Genomic DNA, 24,120 nt, shown 5'->3' with positions numbered 1-24,120 from the left:
TAGGGAGTGGGTGTTATTGAGAGGAGTTAAATTCAGGCTTTAGAGTTAGGAAGATCTGTAATCTAATCCCATCTCTACCACATATGAGCTGGTGATCTCCAGACACTTTTCTGGGTCTGTTTCCACACCTGTGATGGAGGACCACAGTGCTCCCTACGGGGGAGGTTGTGAGAACAGTCCCGATACCAGCACAGCCTCAATAGCTGTTGTTGCTCTGTCTCTCCCTCCTGTTCCTCCTAAACAGCAAAGTCATAATCAGAGACGCTCAGCCACGAGAGCCCAAAGCTCCCTTTGAATCATCCTGTAGACATTATGCATTAGACTAGCAATGACGAGAAGCACACGGTATCAAATCCTGGTTCTTTGAATATTGCTGCTTCAGGCTTACAATTCCATCCGACAGGGCTTCTCGAGTGGCTTCCCCGTGCTGGCTGGCCCTGGAAGAACACGCTACCTTGCAAGCCCTCGCACACCAGAGGTTTTACAGCCTGGAAGCAGCTTCCACAGACATTATTACATTGTACCATGAAGGGTGCAGGGCAAGTTAGTAGTATTTCACCTTGAGCATGGAAAAACTGAGTCTGGGAGAACAGAATTGTCTATGAACAAATGGAAACCAGAGTGTTTGAGTGACTTATCCAAGACCACATAGCCCTTAGGTGGTGGAGGCTGGACTTGAACCCAGACAAGGTGGCCCCAAGCCCAGGGCTGATTCCCTGCACCCAGCTGCGTCTCTGAAGGGCACTGCGGCATGTTTTTCTCTCCATGAGGGTGCTGCACTGTTTCGACAAAAAAATAAATGTCCTTCTGAGATGGGCCAACATCTTCGTCATCTACATGTTGATAAACAACACACGCAGTGGCTCCCTTGTTGCTGCTCCCCCACTCCTGCCGTTCCCTGAAGGGAGCTTTGTCTTAGGCCTGCTGACGCTGTGCCCACTCACGGATGAGATAAGCTCTGGGCAGCTGTGTTCGGTGCAGTGACCACTGAGAGTCCTTGCAACACCTGTTGGCCTTAGCATGGAGGGTAGTGGGTCCGTCCCTTGAGCAAGAGGACCCTGACCTAACAGGCCCCGATGAGCCCTTGCGCTAACGTTGTCCCAGGAGCGGAGGTGTTTATATCTCCAGTTCATCATCGAAACCAGTTGGTGCATGCATGTAATCCCAGTACTGGAGAGGCTGAGATTGGAGGATTTCAAGTCCCAAGACAGCCTCAGCAACTCAGTGAGACTCTTAGCAACTTAGATCCTGTTTTAAGATAAATAAAAATAGCTGGGCATGGTGATGCATACTTGTAATCCCAGTACTTGGGAGGCTGAGACAGGAGGATCACAGGTTTGTGGACAGCCTCAGCAACATGAAGTCGTCTGTAACTTAGTGAAATCATTTCAAAATAAACAATAAAATTGGACTGGAAGTGTAGCTCAGAGGTAGAATGATCTTGGGTTTAATTCCCAATACCACAATGACCAAAACACAACGACATACATAAAAAAGGGCTATGGGGATAGCTTGAACATGGCTGGGAAGCTTAGTGGAGTGGTGGTGGGGCTGTCACTGCAAGGCCAGGGTTCTGGTGAGAGCTGGCTAGTTGTGCGCACTTGGGCAGCCCCTTCGCATTTTGAGTCTTGGCTTCTTTCTCTGTAAAGTGAAGGTGACCTCTTGCTAAGAGACAGTGAGTGGACCCAGTCACCATGGGAGCATGGGAGCTGAACAAGGCCATCTTAACTGAAGGGTGTTATGTGTGGGGCAGAGCCAGGAGAAGTATATGTTGTAGGTGCTTCAGATACCTCTAATTCGCAAAAGAATTTTGCTTTCAGTAAGCTGCCTGAATTCCAACTCACTAGTCAGTTAGAAAAAATAGGTGTTTCATCAGTTTTTACAGATATCTGAACTGTCTGCTCTGCAACTATCTTTCAGGTTGGACCTGGGTCATGTGGATCAAGGTCATTTGGCCTGTTTCAGAGCGAGGCTCTAACCATTCTCATTTGTCCATGAAGTAATCTCTAGTGGGTCCCAGATCTCAGTCTTTCTCTCATAAAATGAGGTTTTGAGGTATACAGTGATCTTTGGGCCCTTCAGGTCTGAAATGTTATGATCCATTGGGATTCTTTACTCCTTCACACTATTACTATTGTTGGATAACATTTCATGTTAAGACACAGCAGATGCATTGCTCTTAGAATGACTGGGCCTAGTCTTGGTGGATTGTGGGGGAAGAGCTCAAGCACTGAGCAGAAGCTGAGCCCTGGGTGGTCAGGGAGCCTGGAGCTGCAGGAGGGCTTGGCGTGGAGGTCATTCATCAGGATGGCTGGACTCAGGAGCTGAAGCCCCAGAGAGCAGAAATAAGACCACTGCAGCCTGGGGAAACCAGGGCAGAAAGGGTCATCAGCCGGGTCACAGCAGGACACTCCTACTGTTCCCATCAGGCAGGGAGGGGGCTTGGCAAAGAGCAGCCTGAAAAGACACACCAATGAGCCCAAACGGAGTGGTAGGGCCTGATCTGGAGAAGTAGGCCCCTGTGCAGGCCCCTCGGGGCTCCGTGGCACTCACCATCTTTCTATGTTGTTTTGTATGTATGGGGAAGAGGGAGACCAGAAGCCAGTGAGCTGGGTTGGCTTTGCCTCTGGGGCTGGGTTAGCCTCTCCTCTGCCATCCTGACCATGTCAGCTCCACAGCCCAGAACCTCTGCCCTGGGCTGGGCAAAAATGAAACCCTGGTCTTTCCTGGGCTAACTTTCCTAGGAAGATTTTTTTTGGGGGGGTGGTACTGGGGATGGAACCCAGGGGCATTCTACCTCTGAGCTACACCTCAGCCCTATTTTTTGTTCTTTATTTTATTTATTATTATTATTACTATTTATTATTATTATTATTGGTGGTGGTACTGAGGGTAGAACCCAGAGGCTTTCTGCCTCCGGGCTATACTCCCAGACCTATTTTATATTTTATTTGGAAACAGGGTCTCACTAAGTTGCTGACAGCCTCACTAAGTAGCTGAGGCTGGCTTCGAACCTGTGCGATCCTCCTGTCTCAGCCTCCCAAGCGTGGGGATTACAAGCGTGTGCCACCATTCCTGGCCAGGAAGGTGTTTTGAGATCAGCTATTTGACCCTTGTCTAATCAGGGCCCGGCAGCCTCATTGGCTGGATTGGGGGGGGGGGCTAGTGGAGGACCTAGAGAAATGGGCCAAGACTGACGAAGCTGTGTGAGGGGCTGGTGAGGGCCTCCATCTCCCCTGTCCCCATTTCTTCCTCTGCAGCAGGGACCCGGGTAACTGGGCCTATCTATGAGCTCCACATGTGATTCTTGTGGGACTCACCAGGACGGGTGAGCTTGGGGAGCTTGTTAACTATTCCTGGGACCTTCACTGTTTCCTTCTCTCTTACAGAGTTTTTCACTGAACTTCACGCTGCCAACGAACACAGTAAGTACAACGGTCCCCATTCCCCAGACAGGTTAGGGAAGGTCAGGCACAGTAGACACTGGGAACTCCAGAACTCGGCCCACGAACCTTGTGTACAGTGACGTGTTACACAGGCTGCTGAAGGCACCAATGGACAGTCAGAGGGTGCTGAGAGCAGTATTTTCAAGCATGAAAATTATAAATGCACATTTTTTTTTTTTTTGCAGTACTTGGGATTGAACTCAGCGGCATTTTACCTTCAAGCTACACCCTCACCCCTATTTTTTATTTTATTTAAAACAGGGTCTCTGAGGGTAAGCATCTTGTAGCAGAGAATGTAGATGTCATGATATCAAATGAGATATAGATTCCAAGGTCACTAGGATGTAGCTTACACTTTTAACATATGAAAACTAAAACACAATTATAATTAGGCACTAGAAAAAAAAACTCATAAATGGCCACATATTGATCTTTGAAGAAAAATAAGCATAACACTCGGACTAAAGGCACATGAATCTGTGTTATATATGTGGTAGTTACTCAGAGTGTTTATAAATATCTACATGAATGCATGTACATATACATATATATGTGTATATATATTCTGTTAGGAGTCTTCTAAAGTTAAATACTCAAGTAAAATGGAAATATCAACTGATTACATTTGGTATTGCTTGTAATCTAATGTAAATTTTTTGTAAAAACCGGAAAACTGGATATTGTTAAAGTTGGGCTTTTTTCACTTTGTGTATTATAGTAAAATGTGTGGGACTACACTCAAAAAAAAATAAAAAAATAAAAAAAAATAAAACAGGGTCTCACTAAGTTGTGGAGGGCTTCACTAAGTAACTGAGGCTGGCCTTGAACCTGTGTTCCTCCTGTCTCTGCCTCCCAAGTACTGGGATTACAAGCGTGCGCCACCATGCCTGGCTTAAACACACATTTTGAATAGAAAAATAGAAAGCGACAACAAAAACCCTAAATTCTAATCAGCAGAAAACGTTGGTATAACCGTTTCCCATCTTTTTTGATTTGACATAAGCTGGCAGGTGTGCTTCTGTGAGCTTGGAGGCAGGGCACACAGCGGGTGGGTGGAGCCAGGGTGCTGAGGCCTCTTGAGTGCCACCTAGGGACCTCACACAAGTTACTTCCCTTGTCAGTGCCTCAGGCTTCCCATCTCTAAGATGTGGCAGGAGGCCACATTGCCTAGGGCAGTGGAGAGGGTGGCTCCCTGTTCCAGAAACCAGCTTCCCACCTGCCCTGGGGCTTCACAGGGTAAAGCGCCCCCCCCCCCAATCTGAAGACAGACAACCTTATCTGAAGTGACTTTCTCTACCACTCTTAGAAATAAAACACCCTTGAAGGATATGGATGTGGTGGGGAGATTATTTTTAGATAGAAGTAGTCATTTAAGTACTAAGTGTCAAGGCTTGCTTATCAAATTCCTCTTTTTTTTTAATTTGGTGGTACTGGGGTTCCTGGAAGCCCTTCTATTTCCGGGCTACACTCCCAGACCTATTTTATATTTTTATTTGGAAACAGGGTCTCTTAAGCCAGCGAGGCTGGCTTCAAACCTGCGCGATCCTCCTGTCTCTGCCTTCCAAGTGCGGGGATTACAAGCGTGTGCCACCACGCCTGGCCAAATTCCTCTTTTGATGGGAGCTCCTTGAGAAATTCAAACACCCAAGTTGAAGTTAGATTTATGGTTATCTGTGGAACCTTGGACAAATCCCATAATTTTGCTTTTTCCTTTTTTTTTTTTGTAAAAATAGAGATAAGAACTGTTGAAAACCCATGGAACTCTATGCTTCAAGGCTGTTGAGAAGATCAAATAAATAAGAAGTCAGATAAAGTTTTAATGATGATAAAGCACATACTTTTGTAGCCATTTGATCCCCCTAATGACCCTAGAGGTTGCTATGACTGTTCCTCCTTTATAGATGAAGAAACGAGGCCCGGAAGCATGTGAGTGGGTGACGCGGGGTGAGCCCCGTGCCTGTGCTCTAGGTCCCGCACCATGCCACTTAGCATAGTGCACACAGCTAGTCACTCACATGCAACTTTGTTGCCTGAGATTTATTGGCCAATGCAAGACTCTTGCCTGAATAGCTCAGAAATGGGTGAGATCCAGTGCCCCTCCTTAGGCAAAGATGAGCCAGAAACATGCCACCTATTCTTCCCATGTGGACTTTCCCCAGGAGCACGAGTAATCCACAACACAGCCATTGGCTCAATCACATGTTTGAAAGTAAGTCTTCCTTAAAGTGCTATGATCGCCGGGCGTGGTGGCGCATGCTTGTAATCCCCACACTTGGGAGGCGGAGACAGGAGGATCGCGCTGATTCGGAGCCAGCCTTGCTGGCTTAAGAGACCCTGTTTCCAAATAAAAAAAATGTAAAATAGGTCTGAGAGTGTATACCGGAGGTAGAAGGGCTTCCAGGAACCCCAGTACCACAAATAAATAAATAAATAAATAAATAAATAAATAAATAAATAGTGCCACAATCCCAGAACTGGGAGGCTGAAACAGGAGGATCGCAGTTTGAGACTAGCCTCAGCAACTTAGCAAGACCCCTGGCAACCTAGTGAGACCCTGTTTAAAAAAATAAATAAAAAAGGCTGGGGTATAGCTCAGCAGCAGAGAGCCCCCTGGGTTCAATCCCCAGTACCAGAAAGAAAAAAAGAAAAAGAGCCACGATTCCATCAGTGTTTATATTTGTTTCTTTTCTGTCTAGGGCACACGTAGGCCCGAGTGTGCTGGGAGGGGCATGGTCACTAAGGACAGGAGGAAAAATTTTAAGATAAAAATGTATTCTGGCAGATCCACAGGGTAATAAGAAAGCCAGTGCCTGAACTTCTGAATTCTCTCTCCTTGTTGCCAATTTCCGTACGTGGGAAAAAGTGACGTAAGGTCTGTGTCGTGGTAGTTGATGCTGACAGTGTAGAGAAGGCGTGAACTTTAGGCATCAGAGCTTAGCCTTCGACAGGCTTCACATATGTGTGTTCAATAGGTTTGTCTTCTTACACATGCACGCTCTTTTTCCACAGACTTCTTCTCCAGTTGTTACAAGCAGGAAAGAAGCAGTACGTATGCACTTAAATTATAAAGCTTTGATTTAGTTACTATAAAATTGGGGTAAAAGGTTCCACCTATCTCATTTAAGGGTTAAAGTTTGAGATGTGAACTATCACCAAGCCCAGCACCTGGCTCAACAATTACTCTTATGACCATCTCAGCTCAGAAGCGAGGGAGAAGATAAAAGCTGAGTGTAGAGGCGCTTGCCTGTCATCTCAGTACTTGGGAGGCTGAGACAGGAAGATCACAGCTTTGAGGACAGCCTCAGCAGTTTAGCTGAGGCTAAACAAAACAAAACAAAACAGGGCTGGAGGTGTAGCTCAGAGGTAGAAAATCCCTGGGTTTAATTCCCAGGACTGGAACAACAACAGAAAAAGAAGAGAGAGCAGACGCAGTGACAGATGGACTTCACCATGTGTTGCGCAAAAGAAGCCAGACATAAAAGACTACATGCCTCGTGTCTGCCTCTGCGTGATGCTGAGGAACAGACGCACACTCATCCCCGGTGGTAGATTACAGGACCCGGCCACACACAGGAGGCGAAGGGAGTCTGGGGCTCCGGGGGCTGCAGGTTCTCTCTCTTGATCTGAATGTTTTTTATGTGAGTGTGTTCATCAGGTGAAAAGTCATCAACCTGTGTATTTATGACAAACGCACCTCTATTATTCTCCAATAAAATCACTCCCCCTCCAAAAAAAACAACAACAAAAAAAAAAAACCTGAAGGACACTCTAGCATCATATAAGTTGGACGTTTATGGGAATCTGTAGATTGTTTTTAGAAAATCTGCAAATCTGCAGCCAAGTGGCTATCAGCATGGCTTGCTGCTTTCCAGATCAAAGTGGACATTTGGAAATTTCTTGATGCATTTAGATAAGTAAATTTTAAAAATCACATCAAAACGGTGTGGGGTGTTACCGTCTGCCGGGCTGACAGGTGCGCATGGCATCTAACTGTGCTCTGAGCTGAGCCTCAGCGCTTACCACGTTGAGGAGACATTTGTGTCTCCTCCCTAGGAGCGCTTGTTCAGGTAGGTTGTCTCTTTTCTCCTGTGTATCACTCTTAACAATTGATTTAAACCATGCATATTAAGTCCTATGAAAGCAAGTCATCTGTCATGTGCATTCCAAACTCTTTTTTTTTTAATCCTGGGGATTGAACCTTTGAGCCATTCTACCTTTGAGCTACACCCTAGCCCTTTTTATTTACTTATTTTTAAATTATGAAACAGTGTCTCATTAAGTTGCTGAGAGTCTTGTTAAGTTACTGAGGCTGGTCTCAAACCTGCAATCCTCCTATCTCAGTCTCCCAAATACTTGGATTACAAGTGTGCAACATCATGCCCAGCTATAACTGTGTGTGTGTGTGTGTGTGTGTGTGTGTGTGTGTGTGTGTGTGTGTGTATGTGTGGTACTAGAGATTGAACCCAGGGGTATTCTCCCCTGAGCTACACTCCTAGGCCCATTTTATTTTTTGTTTTGAAATAGGTTCTCATTAAGTTGCGAGGCTGGCCTTGAACCTGTGATCCGCCTGTCTTACCCTCCTAAGTACAGGGGCAACTGGAAAAATAGTATTTCATTACTCTTCTGATTTTATATATGATGCTTAGGGTTCATGTAGGGTTTTGTGTTGTTTTTAATCGATTGAATTTTTCCTTCGATCTTGGAGGATCTGGGCTCCCCTGACTCTGTTTCTTTCGCTGCAGCAGGACTGTGGGCCCTCTCTGGGGTTAGCAGCGGGCATCCCTTCCCTGGTGGCCACAGCCCTGCTGGTGGCCTTGCTATTTACTTTGATTCAGCGACGGAGGAGGAGCAATGAGCCCGCTGAGGTGAGGACCAGCTTCTTTGGGTCTGGCTGTCCACAGCGTCAGTGTGTCAGTGAGCCAGCTTTCGGGCTAAGGGTATCAGAACTCAGAACCAGTGTTCTTTCCCAAGGACAGGGTGGGAGAAGTTCCTCTGCTTTGATTTCCCTTTCAGACTTGACATTATGCTCCAGGCAGAGCTGATTTGCATACAACTCTCAGATCACGTGAGAAAAATCCCTGGCAACAGGGATGGCCTTTGGGGGTGGCAAAAAGTAGTGGTGGAGAGGGATGCCTGCTGCCAGGACAAACGCATGCCTGTCCAGTGGTCTAAGTGGGGGGAGAAGAAAGGGCACAAGCTTCACAAAGAGAAAATGGAGATAGTGTTAGGAAAGACAAGAGACAAAGAAGCACTCAGGCGTCATTGGTAGGGATGTGTCTGCAACATCTCTCTGCCCCTTTCCTATGTATAAACACGCACAATTTATAAGAGAACATACATCCACCTCCCACCCCCAAATACCAGATTGCCCTGGGGACCAGACTCAGAATTCAAAAGCCACTCGGGTGGAGATCCAACAAGCTTTCATGGTTGTGATGAAACTGCATTTAACAGACTCTGGGTTCTAATTCCACTCTCTGTTTATCAGCATCCATGGTTGTTTTCACAATGCAGCACTTAAGGGGAGATAGAAAACCTAGGTTCGAGTCCTGGATTCGTCACTTCATGATTTATATGATCCTAGAGGAGCTGCTTAACATTTTCTATGCTTTGGTCAGTTGGACTCAAAAGCCGGAGTCATAAAAACGACCTTTCCTCGTGGCTGGGAATGAAGCTCAATAGAGCTCTTGTCTAGTATGTGTGAGGCCCTGGGTTTGGTTCCTAGCACTGCAAAAATACTTCCTATTTTAAGAAGCAGGCAAAATTGTAAGGATGAGAAATGATGATGAATGATGAACATCTTTATAGCATATGTAAAGATGTGTTGACAAGCTGTCAAATCTAAACACATTAAGAAATATTACAGGTGATAATAATGTTATTTAAGCAATAGTCTTTTTTTTTTTTTTGCAGTACTGGGGATGGAACCCAGGGGCATTTTACCTCCAAGCTACACCCCTAGCCCTATTTTTTATTCTTTATTTTGAAAGAGGGTCTCACTAAGTTGCAAAGGGCCTCACTAAGTAGCTGAGGCTGTCCGCGAGCCGTGATCCTACAGTCTCAGCCTCCAGAATGCTGGGATTACAAGCGCGTGCCGCCACGCCTGGCTCTTAAGTAATGGTCTCTTAACCTTTAATGTGCTTTAAAACCATCCAGGAGGCTAAAAATAGCAATCACCAAAGCCATTAAGTCAGAATTTCTGGATGATAGAGCTGTGATTTTAATCGTAAGTTTTTTCTAAAATTATGAATACAATATAGTTCCCCCTTATTAGAATGTATACATTGTTCCCCTTATTGGAGCAAAGAATATATTCCAAGACCCCTCTCACCAGTAGATGCTTGACACTGTGAATAATATGAACCATATCACTGCTGTGATTTCTATCTCTCTCTCTCTCTCTCTCTCTCTCTCTCTATATATATATATATATATATATATATATATATATATATATTAGATATAGATAGATATAGAGATATGAGAGAGTTTGACTTACAAATTAGGCACAGTAAGAAATTAACAAAACAATAATAAAATAGAACAATTATAACAATATGCTATAATAAGAGTTTTGTGAATGTGATCTCTTGCCCCCTCTCTCAGTGGCCACAGGATGGATAACATATGCATCATGAATACACTGAACAAGAGGATGATGCCCTCCCAGGCTGTATGAAGCAAGAGGGCTCAGGATTTAAGCATGTTGCTTATAATGGAAATTTAAAACTTAACGAATTGTTTGTTTCAGGAAGTTTTCATTAATACTTTCAGGCCTTGGTGGACAACTGATAACCGAAAGTATGAAAAGAAAAATACTGGACAAAGGGCAATTACTAGTAATTAGTAATTTTAAGCATATATGAAAGTAGAATAATACAGGAAACCCAATTACCAATGCATGGGCAATTTTGTTTGATCTCTCCACACTTCTCTACACTGTCAAACCCTGAATTAGTTTTGAAGTAATTCATAATGTTGTTTCTTGAGTTTGTTTGGTTTGAGGGGAGGGAATTATCATTGGCTCATGTGTTTGTTTCTAAAGCTTTATGATGATTCTAATGTGCATCCAGATTTAAGAATCACGGATTCTAATCATGATTATGATCACATGCTATGACACTTTACTTTTTTTTTTTTTTAAACCAATTTAGGAAAGTGAGATACCATGTGAAATTTCAGAAATCTACGACAATCCCAAGATAGCCGAGGTAAGAACTTTTGGTTATAACCTCTCTGTAAGACTCATACTGTAGTAGCCAAACTAAGGGTTTTAAAATCTTTGATATAGCCGGGCGTGGTGGCGCATGCTTGTAATCCCCGCGCTTGGGAGGCAGAGACAGGAGGATTGCACAGGTTCGAAGCCAGCCGCGCATGCTGGCTTAGGAGACCCTGTTTCCAAATAAAAATGTAAAAATAGGTCTGGGAGTGTAGCCCGGAGGTAGAAGGGTTTCGAGGAACCCCAGTACCACCTAAATGTCAATTATCTTACTACCCCAATTAAAAGGCATAAATATTGAGATTGGCCACAAAAGCAAGATCCAACTCTATGATGTTAATAAACCCCCCTTTCCTTTTCTCTATTTTAAATATATTTTTATTGGTGCATTGCAGCCATACATCATTTTGGGACTTAGTGTGGTAGAAACATTCATGTACATAGCTCAAGGTGCAACCATTTATTTATTTTATGCTTTTGTGGTACTGGGGACTAAACCCAGGGCATTCTACCTCTGAGCTACACACTCAGCCCTTTTAGTTTTGTTTTATTTGAAACAGGGTCTCGCTGGGTTGCTGCGACGCCTTCTACATTGCTGAGGCTGTCCTTGAACCTGCCATCTTCCTGGCTCAACCTCCCAAGTACTAGAATTACAAGCGTGTTCCACCATGCCTGGCTGTAACACTAGAAATATAAAGACTGAAACAGATTAAAAATTAAAGGATGGAAAAAGAGATGCTATGCTAAACACAGTAAACACAGTGGCCCGAGCGCCTCCCGAGGCAGCTGTAGACTTGTCATTGGTCTTCTGTCCCTCAGCAGTTGCCGTCCTTCCTCATCTGATGTCTGGTGTCATGAAACCTATCGTTTCAAATGTTTTGCCTGATTTTCGCTTGTTTCAGGTGGGAGGATGAACATGGTCACTGTTGCTCAATCTTGCCCTGAAGCAGAAGCATCTGCTGTATTTTTTTTTTTAATCTGTTTGTTTTCCCAAGAATCCTAGGTCCCCCCCACATGAGAACAATCCAACAGAAACACAAGAAGCCCACATATACGTGAGGACCGTAGCAGGAACCCAGGAGCCTCAGCTTCATACTTACCACCCTCCCCAAGACGTAGAGAGGAGGCGGGGACTGTGGTGGCTTATTCCCAGGCTGAGCCTGGAATGATACAGCTGGTCCTGGAGCACAGCTGGAGCTGGAGCAGGGCTGATGACCTCAGCCGGGTCAGGACAGACCTACACGTGCTGTGTGTGCCTCTGAGGAAAGCTCCGGAAGGGCTCTCTCTTTCTCACCCTCAGAGGGATGACCTGAACTCCCGTAAGTCAAGAGATGTAAACCAGGCATGGTGGCGCACTTCTGTAATCCAGTATGCGGAGGCTGATACAGGAGGATCGCAGGTTCAAGGACAACCTCAGCAAGTGATGAGACTTTGATCAATCTTGCAAAACTCTGTTTCAAAAATAAAAATAAAATAGGACTGGGGGTATAGCTAAGAGGTATGATGCCCCTGTGTTCAATCCCCCCCCCTCTCTCTCACACACACACACACACACACACACACACACACACACACAAGAGAGACGTAAAAATTCCAAAATACAGATAAGACTATTTTGTAAGATGACTTTCCAATAGGAGGTAGAAACAATTTGAAAATTGATTGAGACCTTTGAAGGTTGATTGTGACTTGAGGCTTAACAATTGATTGTAATGATAGAGAATCAATTTCTCATAGAGTTGTGTTGGCAGGACTAAAAATTAATTTAAAGGCTCCCCCTCTCCCTTCCTCCCCTCCCCCTCCCCCTTCCCTGCTTATGCTGGGGACCAAACCCAGATCCTTAGTCGAGCAGGGCAAGCACTATACCACTGAGCTACATGCCCAGCCCCCAAGTTCAAAGATCTGTCTGTGAATGAGAACAAACCAGGTTGAAGGAATTCTGCCATAAACAGGACTGATTTGTGGGGAGAAGAATCGCCTGGCCAGGATTTACCTTCTGGTGAAAGCCAAAGTCCAAATCTGAGTTCTTGTCTTGAGAGCCAGGGAAAGACCAGGCTTGCGCCCCACTCCCAGTTCCTGCACCCCAGACACACGGGTCTCCTCTCTGCTCTCAGACTCCATGGCCCTGCTACTGTGTATTGATCAGAACATGCACGTGAGCGAACACCGGAGACTGGAGGTAGAACTACTCCAAAAGATCAGATTAGAGGAAACAACACTCCAACGCTCACAGAGGGCCGGGAACAGTGTCTGTGCCCAGAAAATACTCCCTACTGTTAAGCACGTGACTGTATTGTGGAGTTTATAGTTTATAAAGAAACAAGTTGGGCGTGGTGGCGCATGCTTGTAATCCCAGCATTCGGGAGGCTGAGACAGGAGGATTGGGGTTTGCAGCCAGCTCCAGCTACTCAGTGAGGCCCTTTGCAACTCAGTGAGACCCTGTTTCAAAATAAAGAATAAAAATTAGGAGCCAAGCATGGTGGCACACGCTTGTAATCCCAGCATTCGGGAGGCTGAGACCAGAGGATCACGGTTCACGGACAGCCTCAGCTACTTAGTGAGGCCCTCTGCAACTTAGTGAGACCTGGTTTCAAAATAAAGAATAAAAAATAGGGCAGGGGGTGTAGCTCGGAGGTAGAATGCCCCTAGTACCACACACACACACAAAAGAGAAACAAAGTGAATGGTAATGATAGTACAAAGGCCAGCAAAGAGAAATAGAAGTTTCATATAAGTTTCTTATGTTACATAGAAAAAGCTTAAACATAAAACAGTGATAATTACAGTTGAAGATTAGTGGCAGATACTAAATCACACCCATCTTAAGCAACTTGTCACAACACACCTTGATTTGAAATTACTAATGGTGGCATCTTAATTTAATAATTGTGTTTTCATAGAAAAAAGAATGAAAAAAATCTTATCTACATAGATGCCTGTTGTCAAGAAAGCCGTGGAGATTATCTGTTAAAATCCTCGATATTAGGCCTGGCGTGATGGCGCACGCTTGTAATCCCTGCGCTTGGGAGGCGGAGACAGGAGGATCGCACAGGTTCGAATCCAGCCGCGCTGGCTTAAAGAGACCCTGTTTCCAAATTTAAAAAGTATAAAAATAGGTCTGGGAGTGTAGCCCGAAGGTAGAAGGGCTTCCAGGAACCCCAGTACCACCCAAAACAAAAACAAAACAAACAAACAAACAAAAAACATCGATATTGTAGGTCTGAAGCCTGGGTGTGAGTTCTGACTATACTGCTTACCAGATACCCCATGCTGGAAAATAATTTCAAATCTATCTTTGCTGCAAGAATGTAGACATTTGAAAGGTATTTGAAACCACACCTCTCTCTGCCTCCTTCCCCTGATAGGGAAAACTAAAACACCGAACACATTTTGGACTTGTTTCTAATGAAAACATCTCCTATACACCATGAAACTGTAGAATACAAAATGCACGGTAAGGTACAGTGGTGTTTAAATCCAAGGCCACTGCTGAGAGGGTCACTAAGAGTCTGTCCTACTTAGTACTCCAGGAACTGAACTGTATTTCTTTACAGAACACCGTATTCATTGCCCTGTCTCTAAATGCCAGCCCATCAGAGATGACTAATTTCTTTCTTTCAAAGCCATATACTCACCTGTCTGGAAAGTGTTTCCCAGGGGCCAGAACTATGGCCAGATAACATGACAAAGACTAATACCTTTTAAATGTATAGCACTTTTTAGTTTTAAAAGCACTCCATACCTATTGTTTTATTTTTATATCAACCCCAGTAAGTATGTGGTATAGATGCAGGTTTTACTGATGAAAATAATTGAGGTTCTGAGAAGCTAATATATTGGTCCTGGAGACTACAAAGCAATTTGTTTTGAAAGATGACTTAAGTGTGCACAAAATAAAAAATTAAGAATGAAAAGTCTAACTGGTCATTGGGGAGAGTTTCTGTGCTGCTCTGGGGTGTCCTTCAATATACACATGGGAGGAGAAGTTGTGAAATGTTTAGAGTGAATTTGGCTGAGAAACATTCATTTGAACAGTAACTCCCACAGGCTGTCATCTGTCCCCATTTGATAAAGGTCAACGAGTACCCAAACGTCTCCATAAATTTGTACTTACGCCTCCACAGAAACTCTGGAGTCTTTTGACTGGGCTTTGTCTCTCGTCGCCCACAGCCTTGTGCTTGGGAGAATTTCAGCTGGTGTAGCTGGTGCTGGCCACATTCAGGAGGGCTCGGGTCTGGGAGTTCAAGAGCTAAAACATTGCCCTAACTTTGCCACCTCCTGGTTCAAGTTTCAGGAGGTTGGGACTTACTATAGGAGAAGCCTGCAAGTAAAATTCTGACAGGTTCTTAAGTCTTTCCTTGAAGACAGTATCAACGTGTTCCTTGACCCTAACCAACCCAAAGGACCCATAATTTGAGTACTTTGCAGAATTATTTCATTTAGTCCTTCAACAGATACACAAGAAGAAACCAATATTTTATGGAGGGGGAAGCCAAGTTTCTATGAGGTTACTTGTCCAGGGTCACAGAGACAGTAACTGGGGGATATCTCTGTTAAATCAGCCGAAGCTCTGACATTAACTTGCTGGATGGCATTGAGCGGGCCACGGCCTGTCTTTGGATCTTGGTTCATCATCTGTGGGATGTGGGGCTTGGCCCAGAAGGTCCCAAAGGGTCTGCTCAACATTCTTGGTCTTACTTGATCTGCCAGCATCCTTGCGCAAGGTGCCAGCCTCAGCAGGCTTTTTGCTGACCACCACAGTGCATTCTGTTCCCACAGCAGGAGGTGCCAGAGTAGGATGGATTCTGACACCACTTAGCTGATAAGAATTCTGGCCAGAAATGGGGCGTGGTGGCGCATGCTTGTAATCCCAGCATTCAGGAGGCTGAGACCGGAGGATCGGAGAATTGTGGTTCACGAATAGCCTCAACTATTTAGCGAGGCTCTTCGCAACTCAGTGAGACCCTGTTTCAAAAATAGAAAGACTTAAAAATAGGACTGGGGCCGGGCGTGGTGGCGCACGCTTGTAATCCCCGCGCTTGGGAGGCGGAGACAGGAGGATCGCGCAGGTTCGAAGCCAGCCACATGTGCTGGCTTAGGAGACCCTGTTTCCAAATAAAAAAAATGTAAAATTAGGTCTCGGAGTGTATCCCGGAGGTAGAAGGGCTTCCAGGAACCCCAGTACCACCAAAAAAAAAAAAAAAAAAAAATAGGACTGGGGGTGTAGCTTGGAGGTAGAATGCCCCAGGTTCCATCCCCAGTACCACACACACACAAACACACACACACAAGAATTCTGGCCAGAGTCAAAAAACAGGTGCAGCGTTAGCAGTGGGCACGTGCAGAATCCCCAGTAGGAGTTTTCAAATAAGGGTAGCAGCCTTGGAAATCTTGGGGTTCTTTAATGGGGAAACTCCTACGTGGGGCTATTGTGTATTAGAGCCCTCAGAGAACCAGAGCTGGGGGCTGGTTAGTGAAGAAGGACGGTTCGCCTGCACATTTCTCAAATGCTAGCTGCCTTTGTCCCTCTAGCCCCTTCTCCATTCTTTTCCCATCCCCATGCCACTTGCAATATTTCCTGTATGTCTTATATTGACCATTTATTTAAACAAGTATTCACTAAAGGAAGAGGCTTTAAATCACTATCACAAATAGAAAACTCATGATTTTTTGTAACAGGTTAAAATAAATACTTTTATGAAATTAAGTTTCATGCTTATAATTATACAGAGATTTCTGACAATTTTATGTTCTATGCCCGTGCCTAAAAAGAAAGAGCTGTTCTTAATAAATAGTTGTTGATTAGGTGTTCATCCACATACTATGTGAAATAATATTGAGTATCATATTTGGGAAACACTGGGGCACCAGAAAGGACTCGGAGACCATCTTGTGGGTTGTGGTCACTGCTGACCCCAGGGAGCAGCGGGATTGAGGCCGGGCGTCAGGCCCAATGCTCGCCTGATACAGAGGGCGGCACCGCGGTGCGTTTCCAACAGACTGTAGTCAGGGGAGAATGTAGCCTGTCACTGGCATGGCTTTTGTTTTCCAAAAGAAGCCATGAATGCTATTTTTTAAAAAGTGCAATCTAGTTTTAAATACTAGCCACTAATTAAAAAAAAAAAATCCTACAACACAGTGAAGGCAAACAAAACACATCTGGGCTGTATTAGTCCGTGGACTGCCAGTTTTAAACCTGTCGTCCATAACAAAACCTCCTTTCTCTCCCTTTCAAGTGTAGAGGAAGTCTTGGGAAAGTCATTTCCAAAAGTTCATTCCAAACACAGGAGTTCTGGCACAGCTGCCCTCTTGACTGCGGAACTTTCCCTGGCTTCTGTGCTTGAACTACGGTGGGAGAATCGTATCCTCCCATACTTTAAAAGTGGCTCAGATGCCTCCTCCCGGTGACGTCCTCTTGGCTTCAGGCTGGGCCATGACACCTGGGCTCGGCCTGCTCTTGCCTGCCATGCGTTGAAGGCCCATCTCCCAACCTGCCTGAACCCAGCTCCGGGGCATTCTGCTAAATAACTTGGGGAAGAAGAATTTGGATGATGTTGTTAAGCCACAATGGAGAAAAGGCACATTGGAAAATGTGAAAAAGTGCCTTGAGCTATGATGCCCTCATCTGTACTGTAGTATATGATCACCAGAATGCAGATTCCCAAAGCGCTCCTCCTCCACTGAAGCTAGCCCTGGCTGGGGTTCTCTTCCCACTCACACGGCCACCTCTGCTCCCCTTTCTGTCTTCTCTGCTAACCATGGACTGAATCTCTGAAACTGTGAGCCCAAATAAATGTTTCCTCTTCTAAGTTGTTGTTGTCAGATATTTTGATCACAACAACAAAAAGCTGACTAACACAAGTAGTTTAGAACATTGCCCTTCCTTCCAAATGAAAGCAGTGAAAATAGGTTTCTGATGCATCTCTGTGCTGGAACGCTGAGGAACCTGGCTTCTTCATGATGGGAGAAAAACCGGCTTTGAACCATGTGGAGTCAGCACCCCATCCTCCCAAAGCCTCAGAAGGGACCCAGAATCCCCTTTGGAATCTCTGCAGGTTCTAACAAAACCTATGTTTCCCTTCAAGAAAAATAAGCCCTTTATTCTTCCATTATTTTGTTTATGTTTAAAGGACTTTATAAGCCGGGCGTGGTGGCGCACACTTGTAATTCCAGCATTTGGGAGGCTGAGACCGGAGGATCGGGGTTCGCGGACAGCCTCAGCTGCTTAGTGAGGCCCTCTGCAACTCAGTGAGACCCGGCTTCAAAATAAAAAATAAAAAAAATAGGGGAGGAGGTGTAGCTCGGAGGTCAAATGCCCCTGGGTTCCACCCCCAGACCCGCAATAAATAAATAAATAAATAAATAAATAAATAATAAAGGACTTTATAATGATTGGGTTAAGAAAGAAGACTCCAACATCTCATTTCTTCCTGTTTTTATTGGAGGTGTACAGTGATTCAGCTATGCTGAGGGCAAGTGGGCTATGGGTTGCGCTCCCCTGAATGAGCCACCAGTGGCATCACCATCTCTATTTAAAAAATGCATTGCTAATTCTAAGCTGCAGATGTACAAATGCAGATGTAATCCATAAACCTGTGGTTCTGTATCATGTCTCCAAAGTGATTTAATTCTGGTAGCAATCTGTATTTCGATAAGACCTAAAGCACCCCAAACTTTCCTAAAGCATCTTTGACCAATACAAAGCATAATTAACCTGAAAAGAACAAGGAAAAAGATGTCGACAACTTTTTCCTACGCATTTCTTTCCCAGGGTTCAATGTAATCCAATCCCAGATGTGCAAAGATTTCTTCTTCACTTTCTGCTTTGAGAAATATCCTCTGAAAGCATAACAAAAAAAGTGCATTCAAATATTTTTGTAAGCAGTTCAGTACAGACACAGTGAAAATATTGCATGTAAGACTGTCTTGTTAGAATGAATTATTATCAAACAACAATATCTTCCTTCTGAGCATAAAAAGTCATCATAGGCTGGGCATAGTGGTACACACTTGTAATCCTAGTACTTGGGAGACTGAGACAGGAGGATTGCGCAGATTTGAAGCCAGCCTCAGCTATTTAGTGAGGCTCTTGGCAACTTAGTGAGACCCAGTTTCCAAATAAAATAGAAAATAGGTCTGGGATTATAGTCCAAAGGTAGAAAGCCTCTGGGTTCCAGCCCCAGCAACACACACACACACACACACACACACACACACACACACACACACACAGTCATCATACATTTTACATTTTTTCCATCCCAAAATATGGTACTAAATGCATTAAGATAAAATTGTGACATCCTTCCACATTAAGCAAAAGACATTAGTAGTTCTTACCCTTAGCTGTCCATTAGAACCACCAGATGGAGAGTTGTGGTTTTTTTTTTTTTTAACAGTGAAGCTTAGCAGGGCATAGTGGCGCATGCTTGTAATACCAATACTTGGAAGGTTGAGACAGGAGGATCACAGGTTCAAAAGCCAGCCTTAACAACTTAGCGAGGCCCTCCACAACTTAGAGGGCCTATTTCCAAATAAGAGATAAAATCAGGCTAGGGGTTTAAATAAAATCAAGCTTGGAAGTAGAATGCCTCTGGGTTCAATTTCCAGTGCCACACCCACACAAAAAAAGACAACAAAAATCGAAGCTTGAGCTACACCTCAGTCCACCAAAATCAAAACCTCCAGAGATGTCTTGTCACTACCCTACTTACAAGTTCTAGGTAGTCCTAAAGCCAGAATATGTGCTGCTAGTAAGTACAGGGTTCTTGCATGTGTTGGATAGTCTACAGCTTTTACAGCTGCCCCCAGCCTCACAGTGCGCCCACTCCATGATCTCTTTCAGATCAACCAACATGCTCCTCCTCCACAATCTGGGCACAGAGAAGTCACTTAATTTCTAGAATTGCTTAATATGCATTAATGTGTCAATCTTTCTAAATTGCATCATATGAACCTGCCTCCACCCACGTGATCAGAAGCTGAGGCCCTCTGCCAACACCTGGAATTTCTTTGGGAAATTCCTCCTCTCTAGTCTCCATCCAGGGACATCCACTGGCATTGCTCCCACCTCCAAGCCTGGCCAATCAGAGCTACAGTGATGGCTTTAGGGGTGGGCACAAGACCAGGCATGACCAATGAGCATCAGATAGCATTCTCACTGGAACTATTAAGAAAAACGTCTTTTCTGTTGGAGTAACTGAAGAATGGGACTCATGAGGAAGATGCTGCCTGAGAATGAAACCAACACTACAGAAAGCCTGTCTGAGCACCTGATACAGCTACACCTGAAGCAATGTTAGCTGCTGGATACTACAGTATATAACCCTAGTTCATTTTTTCTATGTCCTTCTGGGTTCAGTTTCTGACACTTGCAATTGAGAGAGTTCTAACAAATATTCCTCAACTAGACCACGAGCTTGCGGAGGACAAGGACCATTACTTCTGGTTATTTTACCTTCTTTCCCCTTACAGCCTAGTGTGGTGTCCTTGAGCACTCTAAGAGGCTTGAGCCACACCCCAATCCACCAAAATCAAAACCTCCAGAGATGTCTTTTCATCCATCTCCTTACAGGTTCTAGGTAGTCCTAAAGTGCAGCCAGAATGACGTGTTGCTAGTAAGTACAGGGTACTCCCATGTGTTGGGTGGTCTACAGCTTCCCACAGCAGCCTCATGCATGGAACTCATGGACCTCATGCACTTAGCAGTTGAATGTTTATCTCTACATTAAGTAATTCAGTGTTTTCCTGAGGCATGAGTTGATTTGTGTCCAGGGCAAGGCTAGTATGCCAAGGGCGTCACCTAGCTGGTAAGTGAGCCTAGCTGACCAACCATCTACACCTCCGGGCAGCTCTGCTCACCTTGTAGAAAAATCTCATTAGTCATCTGCTAGGTCACTCAAGCACCACTGACCCTGCATTTGAAGGGTATTTGGGTGGGGTTCGGGGGCACCCTTGGTTTTCTGTGAAGTTACTCATTGTGACACGAAGAACCGAGCTAAATCAATTCTGTTCACTGCTGTACTGGCTCTGGACACATCCTTAGCTCATCATCTTTGAGTCTGGAGACCCTGAGCTGCACTGGGCCAGGTGGGGACTGTGGGTCTAGGGGGATCCTTCCAGGTCCTCTCGGTGATGATCTGTTGGGAAGGGGCCACTTGTAGCAATGGAAACGATGCCTGGACGCTAAAACCAGTCTAGGAAACATGCTCAGGGAGTAGTTTGGGGATGAGAATCAAAGTCCCCACTCGAGGGAGAAGGCTCTACCTTGGTCTTGTCGTACAGAGCGTGGTTGTCCAGCATCATCTTCCGCTCATGTGTGGCATAGCGCCGGAGGTCTCTCTCGAACTGCTGGAGGGAGAGAATTAAACTAAATTATTGTCAGGTCTAGAATGTCTTTGGTATCATTCATTTAAAGCTATCTATAGAACCTCTGTCTCCACTAAACATTTCAAGGTGATGTTCTCCCACAGGGCAAAGCTCTCCAATGGCCAAGCTAGAGTACATTCCGTGAGCACGCTAGAAGGTAAGCTCGCAAAGACAGGAGTCTGTGTTGTTTTGTCCTCAACCCTATTCCTTCACCAAATAGTGCCTGGCATGTTTGTTAAATGAACAAATGGATAGTATGAGCCTTATGTCCTGAATAATACCCAATCTAGAGTAAAAATAAACTATTTTATTTATTTATTTTTTTTCGGGTCTGGGGATGAAACCCAGGGCATTCGACCTCTGAGCTACACCCCCTGCCCTAATTTTTTTTTTTTTAATTCTTTGTTTTGAAACCAGATCTCACTGAGTTGCAGAGGGCCTCACTAAGTAGCTGAGGCTGTCTGCAAATTGCGATCCTCCAGACTCAGCCTCCCAAATGCTGGGATTACAAGCATGAGCCAGCACACCTGGTTCAACAATTTTATTTTATTTATTTATTTTTTCATTTTAATACTGTATTTTATATATTTATTTATTTTATTTTTATTGGCTCATTGTAATCATACATCACATTGGAATACAAGACTTGAGAGGATATACAAGCACACATCATCCAATTAGCCCTCATCCAATCCCCATCCCATTCCCTCTCCCTCCCTCGATCCCATGCTTGATTGATACATTTGTTTTACGTACCTCCTGAGTTTTAAAGAGGTTCCATCCTCCCCCATCCATACCCTCTGATTGGTCACCTTAATTGCTTTGCTATAGGACCCTTTCTATAACTCGAACTCCTCCTGTTACCCCTTTCCTCCTAGTTATTGCTAATTAGTGGAAGCATCTGGTTTTTATTTTCTGTGATATTTCTCTGTTCATGCTGCATTGCAAGTTCCGATCCCACTCTTGACAGCCCCAGGAGTGGCCTGGCCACCCGGAGGACTCTGATCCCGACCTCGCTGGCTCCAGCACCGGCCTTGCTTCATGGGAGGCTCTGATCCCGGCCTCACTGACCCCAGCACCGGCCTAACCCTTCGGTAGGCTCCGATCCCGGCCTCGGAGGCCCCAGCACCGGCTTTGCCTTACAGCAGGCTCTGATCCCAGCCTTGCTGGCCCCGGCACCGGCCTAACCCCTCAGCAGGCTCAGATCCTGGCCTTGGAGGCCCCAGCACAGGCCTTGCCTCACAGCAGGCTCCAATCCCAGCTTTGCTGTTCCCGTCACTGGCCTCACCCCTCAGCAGGCTCCGATCCGAGCACCCTCTTCACCCAGCAGGTTGTCTACATTCCCGAGGGTGCGTGGTGGTAGCATTCTGCCTCTGGGGTTATTTCTTCAAAAGTTCCAGGTGTAATGCATCAGATCTCTGCCTCCCCTGAGTACTGACCACTGCCATTGCCACTGCCTCCACCATTTCAAATCTTTCCCAAGCTATTTTTCCACTCTGCATGTTGTCCAGTGTTCCTAAGCATGTGTGACAGGGTAGCATTTGACGTTTGGAGTAATTTCTCCAGAAGATAAGGTTGGTAGGATCAGATTTCTGCGTCTCCCGAATACAAGTCTCCACTGCCATCACGGTGACCGCTTCCAACAATGCCTTCCTCCTAGGTCTCCACTAAACTCTCTCCTTACAGGTGATGTCCAGGATTCTTAACGATGTAGAGAAGAAGCAGTCCTCCTTCGCAGGGAATTTTTCTAAAAGTTCCAGTTCAGTTGGATAAGTTTTGTCTGCATCTCCAGTATCCTGGCAGCCGCTGCCGCGGCCATCTTGACCCCTCTCCGATATTTTTCTTTTCTTTTTTCTTTTAAATAAGAGAAGACAGTATGTGTGGTTTGAGGAGGTTGTGGGATCAGGCACTCAGTAGCACTGCGGCCCGGACCCTGGTTCTTCTGGGGGTCCAGTGTGCCCTGCGCAACCCTGCCCAGGGCCCAGGGTCCTGCAGCCCGGGCCCCGGTTCTTCCGGGGTCCGGCGTGCCCCGCGCAACCCCCGCCCGGGGCTCAGGGTCCTGCGGCCTGGACCCAGTTTTTCCGGGGGTCCGGCGTGCCCTGCGTAACCCCTGCCCAGGGCCCAGGGTCCAGCGACCCGGACCCCGGTTCTTCCAGGGGTCCGGCGTGCCCCGCGCGACCCACACCCAGTGCCCAGGGCCTTGCAACCCGGTCCCCCGTTTCCCCAGGGGGGTCCGGCGTGCCCCGTACGACCCCTGCCAGGGGCCCACAACAGTTTTATTTTAAATTGTGAATAACATTATTATAAAAGGGGAGGAGGAGCCAGGGGGTCCAGATTCCAGGCTAGATTTTGTCCCTACCTGGCTGTGCATCTCGTGGCAAGCTGCCCAGCCTCACTGAATCTTGGTTGGCCAGAGGATGGAGGAAGTGCATGATAAGGTCTCCCCTGGCTTAAAGATTCATACTGAGATTCTGTGAAGTCACCTGCCTGGGAGTGGCATCTCTCTCAGTCAGGAATGGGCTCTGGGTCTTCAGGGAGCAAAACCTGAAGCCCAAGACAGAGGGGGAAAAAACCATGTGGAAACGAGGATAACGAACAACGTTGCTGTAGAGGCTGGATTTCCAGAGAGAAGCATAGATCTAGAAATTTTGTCCTTTCCAGTAGGGAGAAAACCTGGGGCAATTGCGCCCTCTAGTGGCAAAGTGGGTTTCCATCAGGAAAGGTAGCTGTAGCTGGAGGGAAAACCAGGCTTGTTGAAGAATGGGGCTGAAGCAGATTTTGGGTGCCGTAGCCATGGGCCTGTACCGAAGTTGCTGCCTTTCTTCTCTCCCACCCTGGTCACGATCCTCCATGCCTCTCACTCTGAGGATCAGTGCAGCGGAGGCTGGAGTGGAGGGAGGTTGGGGTCCGAGGGGGTCAAGGAGGGGTGCCCTGGCTTCCCAGCTCTGTGTGGCTCAGGCAGAGATGTGTTCCTGGACCCCTCTCAAAGACCTCAGAAGCAGTTCCCATAGGTTGTTAGGTACACTCATGTCGTGAAACTCAGTAAATACTTGCTGAGTGTCAGCCCCTAGAGTTTCTGATTCAGTG

At 45.7% G+C, this 24,120-nt stretch overlaps 2 protein-coding genes across 2 annotated transcripts in view; one reads left to right on the top strand and one right to left on the bottom strand.

Moving 5' to 3' along the window:
* Positions 1-765: 765 nt before the first annotated feature.
* Positions 766-11,834, top strand: OPALIN (oligodendrocytic myelin paranodal and inner loop protein; the record flags this gene model as incomplete). The annotated part of the gene is made up of 6 exons (XM_080694842.1): positions 766-975; positions 3,390-3,425; positions 6,456-6,491; positions 8,192-8,311; positions 10,601-10,657; positions 11,661-11,834. The coding sequence occupies 6 exons, from the start codon at positions 766-768 to the stop codon at positions 11,832-11,834; spliced, it is 633 nt and encodes a 210-aa protein (XP_080550968.1).
* Positions 11,835-18,417: 6,583 nt separating this feature from the next.
* DNTT (DNA nucleotidylexotransferase) overlaps positions 18,418-24,120 on the bottom strand; it is a gene marked incomplete at both ends in the record, with an annotated part of 33,056 nt that continues 27,353 nt past the window's right edge. Inside the window, 2 exons of the mRNA XM_080694001.1 lie at positions 18,418-18,504; positions 20,932-21,015. Of these exons, the coding sequence (XP_080550127.1) occupies positions 18,418-18,504; positions 20,932-21,015 (171 nt within the window). The remainder of the gene's footprint in view (positions 18,505-20,931; positions 21,016-24,120) is intronic.

This window comes from Muscardinus avellanarius (genome assembly GCF_963383645.1).
Source record: "Muscardinus avellanarius genome assembly, chromosome: 4".
Lineage (NCBI taxonomy): Eukaryota > Metazoa > Chordata > Mammalia > Rodentia > Gliridae > Muscardinus > Muscardinus avellanarius.
This window is presented reverse-complemented; position numbering and strand designations above follow the sequence as displayed.